Source organism: Vombatus ursinus, unplaced genomic scaffold (assembly GCF_900497805.2).
Source record: "Vombatus ursinus unplaced genomic scaffold, bare-nosed wombat genome assembly UNPS02015175.1, whole genome shotgun sequence".
NCBI classification, from domain to species: Eukaryota; Metazoa; Chordata; class Mammalia; order Diprotodontia; family Vombatidae; genus Vombatus; species Vombatus ursinus.
Window position 1 is genome coordinate 10,470,044 of NW_020954953.1, and position 12,596 is coordinate 10,482,639.

The 12,596-nt window shown below is 38.1% G+C and overlaps 1 protein-coding gene across 1 annotated transcript in view; it reads right to left on the reverse strand.

The window, feature by feature from the left end:
- Window positions 1-12,596, reverse strand: part of LOC114031409 (E3 ubiquitin-protein ligase parkin-like) — a 1,828,862-nt gene that overhangs the window by 882,991 nt on the left and 933,275 nt on the right. The window contains exon 6 of the mRNA XM_027846472.1: window positions 3,917-4,032. Within this exon, the coding sequence (XP_027702273.1) occupies window positions 3,917-4,032 (116 nt within the window). The remainder of the gene's footprint in view (window positions 1-3,916; window positions 4,033-12,596) is intronic.

Consider the following 12,596-nt stretch of genomic DNA (forward strand, 5'->3'; position numbering starts at 1 on the left):
GAAGAAGAAGAAGAAGAAGAAGAAGAAGAAGAAGAAGAAGAAGAAGATGATCCTTGCAATAAATACAGAGTCTAGCAAAACAAATTGTCTCATTGGCCAAGCTAAAAAAACAAAAAAATATATATGCCTCCTTCTGTATCCTGAATCCATTGCTTCTCTGGCAGGAGGTAAATAGCATGCTTTATCATCAGTCCTCTGGAATCAAGGCACATTCACATTCTGGCTTATTGCTAACCGTGTGCCTTGATGAGTTTTGAATTCCAGTGAATCGAAGAAACATTTTAAAATACCTACTATGTTTAAGGCACTCTACTAGAAATAAAAAGAAAGAACAAAGTGGTTCTCACCCTCAAGGCACTGGAATTTTATTTGAGGTATAGAACAAAAACAAGTGCAATTCAAGAAAAGTTTCAGAGGAAGAGGAAATTGGACTACGAGCCATTCCCTGCACTGAACACTCCATCTCCCACTCATGGGCATGCTCACAAGCCAACAACTGCACCTAAAATAGCCTCTATTCTCTCCTCCCATTCTCAGAAGGCTTCTTTTCCTTCAAGGCTCCATTTTTATACTGAATCCTTATTTTATCTTTTTTTGATTCCCCAGTTGTTAGTGCTTTTTTCCTCTTTATCTTACAATACTTAATTTTCTACTTATTATATCCTCCCCAGTAGAACATAAGAACTAAAGGTAGGAAAGTTTCTCTTTCTCTCTTTACATCCTCAGGTCTCAGTCTAGTGCCTATTACATAGTAGGGCAAGGAAGTGAGGGGGAATATAGTAAAAATATCCACCTCCACCACCATCACCACACACACTATCCCTATTTCCTCTGGCAGAGCTATCCAACTTCCTAGCATCCAGAGAGTTTTTGGAAATGATCACTCATTGAAGGTAAAAAAAAAAATGTGACAGGAGCAATAAAAAATAGACACACAAACAAAAAACATTTGTCTACATATGCATTATTAGTCAATACTTTGTAAAAAAAAACAGGTTCTTGGTTTGAGTATCTCTATGCACTGATTATCAAGGGTACAGATCACATTTCTCATTTATTACTCAAGTATGGAACTCTTTCAAGCTTATCAAGAACACCTGGTCAAGTGGTTAACCACATAAACCACTTATAAAATATTGTAGCTCTTTGCTTCATGTGAGTCTGGGAAGCTTGGTGACTCTTGCTCATGGCATTTGGTGAGACACCATAAAGTATGGAGCACAGCCTTCGGGTCTCCTTTCCCCTCTTCCATCCTTTGCCTTTTCCTTTGTTTCCAGGGGAAACAGAGCCATAAGAATTTGGGAGTGGGTATAATAGCAAATCCCCAAGGAGCAAACGGTGCAAAGACTAACTTAATAGTGAGCAATGGGTGGGACCAATGCTACTTAGGACCCAAGCTAAATTTTCACCCTATTCCCCCACAGACCAAGTTGGTATAGGTAAGAGTATGACCCAGAGATAGGATAGAAATCTTTGTACATATATTTGTTCATGCTATACCTCTGAAGTAAATAACTCTTTGTAATACCAAAGATAAATAATTAAACTCTAATTGCATCACAGAATGTCAGACATCATCTAGTCAAATCGTACTTGACCAACAATCCCATCTGAAACATGGTGCAAGAGTTAGGAAGACCCGTGTACAAATTTAGTGTCAAATATTTCATAGCTGTGGGACCTTGGGTAATTCACTTATCTCTGCTTACCTCAATTTCCACATCTATAATAAAGGCACTTACTTTCCAGGGTTGTTTGTGAAGCACTCTGCAAATCATTATCATCGCCATTATTATTAATAATATCATCACCCAATGTGATCATGCAGCTTTCACTTAAATACCTTTAGCTGAAGGAGGATCAATGTCCCAAAACAGCGCATTCAATTTTGGGAAATAATTGGGGTTTTTGCCCCCATCTCTGTACATTGAGCCCCAATTTGCCTCTACAACTTGTACCTTTTGTTTCTTTTTCTGCCCTCTGGGACCTAGGAAAACAAATCTATCGCTCTTCTGCTTGACAACCCCACAAATGCTCAAAGACTATTTATTCTGTTCCAAAAAGCCTTTCTAAAGTTATATGAAAAATTATTTTTGAACAGATCATTTGTTGTCTTTCAAACAATTACAAGCCCAACTTTGTGGAAGGCTGATTTCCTTCAGATATTTACAGTGAGGGCCCAGCACAAACCTGACAGTTCTATAACATAGTAGCACTTGCTGTTCAATTGTTTCAGTCTTGTTTGACTCTTCGTGACCTCTTTTGGGCTTTTCTTGACAAACATAATGGAGCTATTTGCCACTTCCTTCATCAGCTCATTTTACAGATGGGGAAACTGAGGCAAAAAGGGTCAAGTGACTTGCCTAGGGTCACACAGCTCATAAGTAAGTGCAGGTGGATTTGAACTCGGATCTTCCTGACTCCTGACCCAGTGTTCTACCAACTGCGCCATCTAGCTGCCCCATGATAACACTAACCATTTCACAGAGTTTATGGGAGCAGTTACATATTTTTAATGCCATTGTTTTCAAGCTTAATGAAAGAGTTTCCAAATAGTGCCCAAGCGTGTTTCATTCTGGGTAGAAGAATAAGGTTTCACCCTTTAAAAAGGGAAAAGATATCAGAACATGCCACTGCTTTCAGATAAGCTGACTCAACAACACTGCAGTCCTCCTCAATTTCTTTACCCAACTATCCCAACTGGAGAACCATCTGAGTGGCCTTGTTACACATCTAAAAACACTGGCTCTGCAAATTCAATTAATCAATTTTCTATCCTGTAAGCAGGCCAGTAACATTCTAGGTAGTGTAGTTACTTAGTTATAATGTACTGTTTTCTGTTACAATAGTCTCAAAAATCTGCAGACTTCTATTGACTGAACAGGCAGCGGAAAGGAAAACATGCCTAAGTATTCGTAACTTGTGGAAATGACTTTTTTTTTTTCCCAACAGCTGCTATTGGGGTTGTCAAGTATTGATCAATTAAACTATAGTTAAAATCACTTTATTGAAGACTTAGAAGCAGTGCCTCGGGACACTTGATAACCTATTTATTATGTAATCTTGAGGGACTAGAAGGTCATTTTAACAATTCTTCTGATTCAGGGCAACAAGACATTTTTAATAAGATTCTTCTTGAAACTCTGGAAACAAGGGAGTTCCACAGCTCCCTTGTTAAGATATGTGAGAGTTTTATCAACCTTCCAGTAAAATTATTCCTAATATATAAATCTTTCTTTGCAAAATTTAAGCTTATTCTCTCTTTTTTATCTCAGTGGAAAATACACAAATACCTTCCTGTCACTCCCATTTATTTTTTAAACCACACACTACCCAGGAATATCAAGACATTAATTCTACCCCCAGTGCGCTAGTCTTTAGATAAAATAACATCAATTTCTCTTTCTTTCATCCTTACATTGCTGTTATTCAAATTAACTTGATTCTCCCTGCTAGAAACTTTTTTCTAGTTTTCTTTTTTTTTGTATATTTGGGTCCTCAAAAATCCTCCTGTATAGCATGGGCTACTAATGTAGTCATCTTTTAAAAGTGGAGAACTAGAGCAAATGTTAAGTTTCTAGTAATACCATAATAAAATGTTTGGCAGCAGATATAGTTTTAAAAATCTAGTAAATGTATAGTTGAGATTCAATAGCAGGTTTCCAAAATATTTTACGTACAAAGGCACCTCCATTATCAATTATTTCTTTCTCAGATTGATAATAATGTTTGCAATTCTTATAGTGCTTAATTTGGTTCTTATTATACTTTGGTTTACAGTTAAAATCCACACACCTAGCGTAACATCAAAACAAAGAGCGTGTTCCCGAGAAAGGAAAGAAGACAGTTGAGAAGCATTTCAGAATACAGAGGAAGATAACCTAGCTGAGGCGGGCAGTCTTTTTGCTATTTTTACCTGACATCAGTACATGTGATACAGCTGATACTGCGACTGTTTGTTGTAATCAGGTTCAGAGCCACCGATGTTTCACTGGCAGAGGTTGGGTGTGCACCACATTTAAAGTAGAACTCCTGAAACATTGAAAGAAAGATAAAGTAAGATCACATTCCTGAAACCCATGTCTGCTATTTATCTTACTCTGAGCAACATTTAGACAAGAAACAAATCGCTACCAGTAGCAGGAAAGGAAATAAGCTATTAGGAAGAGTCCTGAATGGATTAAGAATGGTTATCAAAATCATCTGAGTGGGCACAAATTGCTTTTGTGACAGAATGCTAGGAGCATCCTCAAAGAAGGCTCCATGTGCCTTTGTGGATGGTGATTTCTGTTGTCCACCCTACCCCCTCCCCCATACACACACACACTTCTTTAAGCTGTAGATTTTAGAATTTAGCTATGCAATTTATATACTGTCACTACCCTATGTGGGTCTAGGAGGAAGGTCCTCCTCCTCTTGAAGTTCTGATGATCCCTGTCCTACTCCTACGTAATGTTGTGGGCCTCAGTTTCCTTATCTGAAAAAAAAAAGTGGGTATAGTTGGGGAAGGGACTGCACTAGATGGCTTTTGAGGTTCCTTTCAGCTATACCTATATTACTCCCATACTTGTCCACATTATAGATTATAGATCCTTATATGGTATATCCCGGGGAAATAACCAGTATTTATAAACCTATTTCCATGTCAAAATGGATTCCATTTTATACTGAGCTACACCTGATGCAGGCGTGTCAGATGGTTCAGTCTTGGGTCAGAAATGAAATTAAACCACCATAATTAAAGACCATAATTTCTTTTAACAAAAGAAAGTTTATTCAACCACAGAATGGAAAGGATAATTTACAAAGATTCAGCATTGATTCAGAACAGTATTACTTCACTCATCTCTGCATTTACCATGAGGGTACACTTGGTCAGGAGGGGATATTAACTTCCACAGTCTGTGACGCCTGAGGAGCACTCTTGTTTTTGGCCTTTATGCCTTAGGTGACCAGTAAACCATGTTAATAGTTTGAGAATTAGTCCCCTGGCCCAATTAAGCATAGAAGATGGTTTCATTATCTTTTTTAGGGGGAAAAAATGTAGTTTATGTGGCAGAGATCTTTGTGCATTATATTCACGTGGACTGTAGGCTATGATTTAGCTCATTCTCTTAATTAATGGCCTTAATGAGGTGAAAATAAAAAGTTCTTGAGTCTATTCCCCTTTCAGATCAGTTAAAAAAAAAAAAACACAAACTACATTTCAAGTCCTTCCATATCCAGACACAACATTCTGAGACATTGTGGTTCTACATAATATAACTGACTATCTTGTGAAAACAAAAGACATCAATTATGCTTTTGAAAGCTAAATTCACAAACCTCTTAATAAGTCAGAGGACAAAGTAAGAAAAATTGCACAAGAAATACCCATTGAACAGAAATGTACATAAGTACCCAATCTCTGAAAACTTCCATAATCAAAACTAGGGTAGTGTTAGAAAAGGTACTAACATGATAAATGGGTAGAGAAATTTAACAAATAGTCTAATGAGAATAAGAGATGAAGAACCTCAATTGTATATTAGAACACCTGGGGTGTTAAGGGAAGTAAAGGAAGGCCTCCAAATAGTTGGGAGTATCCTTTATATGGAAAATATCAATAAGAAAGTGAAGAGGGGTTGCAATCTTCATGCCAGGAGAGACTATGAACACTGATAAAATTTGGAATCCACATGCAGCAAGGCTGAATTGACCTATAGTTGCCATTTCACAGAGTATACTCAGTCACCATTCCTGCTTCTTGTATACCACGTAGGAGGCTTGGGGCCTGATTCTAGCCATGTGGAGAAAATAATATGATCTCATTTTACTCAGGTCTGGAGCAAATTCCCTTAAGGAGAACCCTTTGGCTACCAACCACAAACAGATGCAAAACAAAAGACAAAACAAATCTTTAGTGGTGCTTTGGTCCCTCCCACCCTCACCACCCTCCTCCCATGACAGCAATGGCAAGCGGATAGGATGCTACATGATTTTTTTAAAGAGAGAAATAATACCCAGTTGTGTTGTCTTGCTTTGATAATCAAAGAATTCGTTGACTTCTAGTGAGGCATCGCAAGAGGCCTAGAGCCCTAATTGGATTTTCTCTTTTCCTTTAGCTGATAAAGCACTCTGCCCTCCTGCCAATGGGGAAAGTGGGAAGACAAAGGCACCTACTCAGGGTTTGTCTTTTCCTAATAAAACTCAAAGGCCTCCCAGTCACTGGCCTGAAGCTTGCCCCAAATCTGCCATTGACCAGAACGAGGAATGGCAATTCTGAGCCCTTATAGGCCAATTCAACCTCACCATACACTAATGTACCAATCAGAACTAGCTAACAAATATTTAGACTACAAAATGTATTAGTAAGTTTTCCATTGTATTTCAGTCTCCACACTTCTAGAACAGGATTTCTCAATCTTTCTTGTGACATGGACCCAGGAAAGTGCTAGAAAACATTTAATAACTGGCAAGGGGTAGGAAGGAAGTAGGGGAGAGAAATGTACACAAAACATTTGTAAGTTTAATCTATATTATCAGCATTTTTACCATTTGCTTTCTTAAGTCTAAACAACCAACAAAATAATAAACCAAACCTTTATTTGTAGTGTTTGCCATTTCTAAGGTGTAAATGCTCCTACTAAAAATTTAGCACTGAGCCAGTATTCAAGCTGGCTCCAGCACACCCCTGCGTGGCACCTCTTTCGCACTCCAGAGAAACCCTTAGACCCTTTTTCAAAATAACTTCTCTAAATAACTGAAGGATTTACTAAAATTTAGTTAGAAGTTGGTAAAAATAAATATTTTTTCCCATCTAAGTTCACAGACCCCTCCCTAGAGTAAGACCCATAATTCTAAAACAAAGGGAGAAGAATACTGTTGTTTGCTACAGTAAAGGAACAAGTTGCTTCATGTTATGGAGGCAATCTCACCATTGTTTTCAATATCAAGTCTTTCCTTGGCTCTTACTATTTGAGTTTGTTGGATACTGGATAAAGGATACAGAGGCACATTACTAACACAAAGCAATGAGAATAAGCAGGCTTTACTGTGGGGGACACAGTCACAGCTGGGCAGGGTCCCAGTTTTTTCATGCCAAGCAATGGAATGGAGGGAGATATTCTAGGCCGTTCAGTAGGTAAATTTATAGAGGCTCTCACCTGGACTGCCACTTGGCCTAACCAGTAAGACGAGGGAGTGAGCTAAACCCACACCTTGCTAGTGTAGAATTGAGGCCACCTGCTGCTTTCAGGTATTGAGCATAGCCTGCCTGGAACCCCTGCCCTGGGCACTTGTGAAAGCCGAATGATTTGTTCACCTATTCACAAGGTTCTGAACGTCTATAAATCATTTTAATCTCATAAATTCCATAAAGAAATTACACCCATTATCAAAAACGTCTGACCAAATTCATCCTGTAATTTTTGATTAAAAAGTAACTTTCTTTAACACTGCAAAAGACCCTGTCATTCCACTGTTGTGGTTATGCCCCCTCTCTGACAGAGGCTACAACATTTCTGCGGCCTTATAAGGCCATCTGTTTTTTCTGACATCCGCCTAGTAACAAACAAAATATTTGATCACTTAGTGGTTAACATTCTGGTAATTTAACTCTCAAGATTTAGCTGCACTGATCTCTGGATGACAGACAAACATCGGCTGAGCCATTCACAACGTGTACTCTGGCTGGAAGAACACCTTCCAGGGCTTTTCTTCCATTGGCCCTGCCTTTGAGGCATGACCATTTCCATTCACTGAGGCATCAGATTTTAGGATTTAGAGAAAGAATAGATTCTGAAAATCATTTTGTCCAAGTCTTGCTCTATGTCTCTCTCCTCTGTCTCTCTTTGTGTCTCTGTCTCTCTTTGTGTCTCTGTCTCTGTGTCTGTCTGTCTCTCTCTCTCTCTCTCTCTCTCTCTCATTCCCTTTATCTCTGTTTCTCTCCCTCTCTTTGTCTCTCTCTCTCCCATAGCTCTCCATCATTTGGACCCATCCATGTCCTCTGACTTCAAATCTAGTGCTCTTTTATTACTCCAGGAGAGCAGAATATTCAAGGTAACAGTGACTATACGCCTTTAAAATGCTTTATTTTGTCACTCATTCTTGAAAAGTACTGTCTGCTGAGAGATCAAAGGACATAGGTGTGCTGTTGGTATTTGTTCTTCCTTAAACAGCAAACAAGCTTGTGTGAAACAGGATTTCACTGGTACTTAGCAGATCACAGTAATTAATTATTTTAGGTTATGAGTTCCCCTTGATCTCTGGGATTGAGGAAAAGATGTGTGTGTGTGTATGTGTGTGTGTGTGTGTGTAGATATATATTTTGTTTTGTTTTCGTTATCCCTCATCTGGTCAGTAGGAGAGTACAGCATTAAGAAATGCCACTTCAAATAATGTATAAGCCACTTTATTGTAAGGGTTTTTTTTTTAGTTGACAGATTATTTCTAATTTTCATGTTCTGATGTTCATTTGAATACTATTAAATAAAAGCTTCTGGGAAGCAAGAAATACTTTTCTTTCTTTCTGGACAATAAAGTTCTTGCTAGCGAACTAAAACCAAATCAATGTAGTCCAACAAACAATTCTTATGCACTTAAAGTAGTTATGTACTAGGTGCTGGGGGTCCAAAGACAAAAGGAAAATAGTCACTGATGTCCTGAACTACTGAAAGGATACTACATGTAAACAGATATATGATCATTTGAGGAAAGAGAGCACTGGCAAAGTTGGAGATCAGGAAAGATGTCCCATAAGAGGAAGCAGTTGAATTTAGTTTTGAAGAAGCTAAGGATTCTCAAAGGCACAGGTGAGGAAGGAATACATTTTAGGTATGTGATACAGCCTGTGAAAAGGTGCAGAAGTGGAATACCAAGCAGCTCAGGGAACAGCAAATGGGAAGGGAAAGGGACTTAAAGTGTGAAGGGGCAGAAAAGAAAGAATTAATACCTAGGGGAATCAGGAAATGTTTCCCTTAGGAAAGTCTTATTGAGCTGGGCATGTGTGTAACAAACTCCCCTAATCTCTCTTTCTGGGGAGGTTGAAGCTGGTGCATTGCTTGAGTTTGGGAGTTCTGAGCTTCATCTATTGCTGAGGAACTACTCATTCTCAGAGGTCATAGCTTTCTGAGCCTAAAATGACTTACAATCTACAGGTGAATTATTATTTTCTCAGTGTTTGCTAGCTGGACTTCTGAAAAAAGAAAACAGGCAGATGTTTTAAGTTCATTGCTAAAAGTGGAAAGAACATATTGATTTAAATCCACAATGATGCCAAATCTAAAGGTCAGTCATTAACTCTAGTAATCTATTTCAAGTGAGAGAAAGAGGTCAGAAGATAACTTGAATAATGCTACTAAGAGATAATACAGCATGGCAGGTCTGCTCTGTACTGGGAATTAAGAGATTCTCTAAGCTATTTTTCTTTCTTATTGGTATTGCCCTTTATTTTGGACTGTGTTTTATCTTATTTTATTTTTTTCCTTTCTTTTTTCTTTGTCTGGATGCTTCACATCTTCTATGATGGTGAAATTAGTTGAATGACATAGAAGGAAATGCCAGGTTTTACTTCAAGGAGGCAGAGCTGCCTGTTCAGAGTGCTTCTTACCACTACAATTGCCCTCTTGGTCCATGGAGTTACTTTTCTCTCAGTCATAAACTGAGAGGAGGAGGACATCACTCTCTCACCACGTCACTTGCTTTCTGGCCACCTTTGATTTCCTCCAACCAGTGTGTTAGACTCCACCCATTGATACCTCATCTCTGGTAGGTGAATTTTTGCCTTATCTTATGGGGGCTCAGTCCTCTATGCCAGTTCCCAGTCATCTCTTGACCATGGCACTTACTTTCCTTCACTTGTCTCTATGTGGTCTCTGCTCATTGAAGATGGGGCTACTTGACTGTATCTCTAGTATTTAGCACAGTGCCTGGCATATTGGGCGAACTCAACAAATAAGTTAGCTCTCAGCCTCTCTGTCTCTGTTTCTCTCTCAAATGAGTAAATTAATCATGTCCCTTCCCATCCCACTTAAAGGTGCCCATGTATCTTAATGAGGTAGAAATATGTCAACTAACCAAACACTTTAGAAAATGTGAAATATCTACAGATAAAGTGGATACATTGGAGTGAGGTTGAAAAGAAAAGTGTTGTTAATAGCCAAGGAAACTATATGTCACACCCTATGAATAATCTATAAAACAGAAGATAGATTTAGAACCCAAGTTGTTTGAATGTCTGGTAACAAAAAAGATTGTTCTAGAAGCTTCCTCTAAGTGGTTGTTTGGGGGTAGCAGAGGTACACTCTGCTTTTTGCTTTAGACTCCTTTCTACCTCCAACTTACCCACCCCTGGTCCAAAGGAAGACCTTACAAACTCCAGATTTCTGGAGGACTTCACAATGTTTCAAGGACATCATAGCAGCATCCCAGGAACGTTTGAGGGCAGTGGTTACACTGGGAGCCAGGGACAAATGGATAAAGATTCACAACTTCACTAGGAGCTCAGCCCAGAGCTATATCAAACCCAAGGGGAACTTCTGGAATAGGACCACAAAGGGAAGCAACCAAGATCTGTGAGTTATCACTTTGGCACGTGTACTCTCTAAGCTGGAGTCCACCTGATTGTACCATGTATCTACTCATGAAAGAATGTGTTACAGACTTTTGGAAGAATTATTTTGTAACTACTGCTTTTACCAAACCTACAAAATATACACTTCCAAAAATTAATTGACCCTGGCTCACTAAATTGATAATTAGCTGACAATTATGGTGGGTTGCATACCAATGGGGCTTCATGACCCTAAAGGACTAGAAAGAGAATCTTTTAGTCCCTGAGGGGTCCCCCTAGAGTCCTGAGGAAACATAGTATCTGAGTTTCGAGGACTTGACTCATCAGGCAAATGGAAGTTTGGATAATCACTTGAGAGCATATATGTTATCTATATCTATCTACCTATCTATCTATCTGTTTGTCTATTTGTTGATCTGTCTATCTATATATTTATCTATCAATCTTACATGTCAATTCAAAAAATTGAGGCCATTAAGAAAGGGAGTAGAAAGAAAGGTACTTTTTGGGTAGAGATGATTCACAGAACAATAATATGAACTTGTTTTTGGCTACAAGCTAAGACAGATATTGAACAACAAAAACAGCCAAGGCTGAAACATTTCAAATGATGTTAACCTGGGAGCCTTACCCCCCCCTTCCATCTCCACCCCTTGCAAATATTACCATTCTTCTCATTCCTCTTGAAAAAAGACCTTATTTCTTGTTCAACTAGAGAACTAAAAAAAAATATTCTTTCATTGTAGGTAGCTATATTGTGAACTCGGCACTCTTTGAGGGTAACAAAACAAAACAAAGAGTTATGTGAAGTCTAGTACTATATATTTTTCACCAGGTTTACATTTTCTTTTTTTCCTCATAAGATCTGTGAAAAAAAAAAGATGTAGTGTTTGTAAATTAACAACAATGAACTCATATGAAAGTAGAGGCCACAGGATCTTGCAATTTATATGAGCTTATGCAGAGTTCTAGAGCTGAGACCTGAGAGTTTATCTAGTTTAATACCCTTATGAATTAAGAGACTTTCCTAGTCATAGCTACAATCCCTGGTATACTTCTAGCCTCTCTCGGCTACCCATCACCCATCATGCTGAGGTCAAGGGTGTTCCTGATTCCTTTCTGCATTTTCTCTGTTGAGAAAATTTCCCCAATGGAGAAAGGACAGTGTAGGAATGCCTTGACACCATTATAAATATGAAATCAAGCTCCAATAAGACTGTGCCCAACATACTTCTTGATAGTTTACAGTAAGGGAGAAGTTACAAGTACTGAGTCAGTAGCAGTCCATTAGCAGTATACAGAAGTAATTCGCTAATTGAATGAGTAATGCCAGTGCAAAAATAGAGTACAATTCCAGAAACAAAAAGATAGAATTTGTGGCATGCTAGTTTGGAATCATGTTTTCCTTAATTCTTGAGTTATAGAAATCTGTACTTGTAGAAATCAATTGCTAAAAACCAATAAACCCCCTCTAATCATAAGGAAACTAAAATTAGTTTAACACATACATGTAGAACACATACAAAAATTCAGATACTGAACAGTAAAAAATAAGGGGAAAAAGTAGAAAGGTTTTTATGTTTAGAAGAATCTAGGGTTCTATTTAGTATCTTTTGGGTTTTATTGTGTTATTTACGTTGTTTCCTTTTCCTAGCTAATTTGTTAAATGTTACTCCAGTGGGCTGAAAATGTTAACATAGCTATTACAAGCACTGAAATATATTCCTACACAGTAACTTCTGAAATGAGAGATTCCAGCTAGCTATGTTTTGCCCATTTTTATCACAAAGTAAGTTGATCTTTTCCCAGGTTTATATTCCCCCTTAAAATCAGTTACACATACCTAGGGAGAGAAATAACAGGCTGTGTGTGAGCTACAAAAGAATTTTAATGATAATATTTTAGACTTTGTGCAGTGAAGACTTTTTAGATATTTTTTGTAGATTTTTTTTCAGTTCACTACTATAAGGCCTACAAAAAGAGAAAGCCTATGTATTATTATAGATTATGTTACAATAAAAATAGGCATAAAAATAGCTGTTTG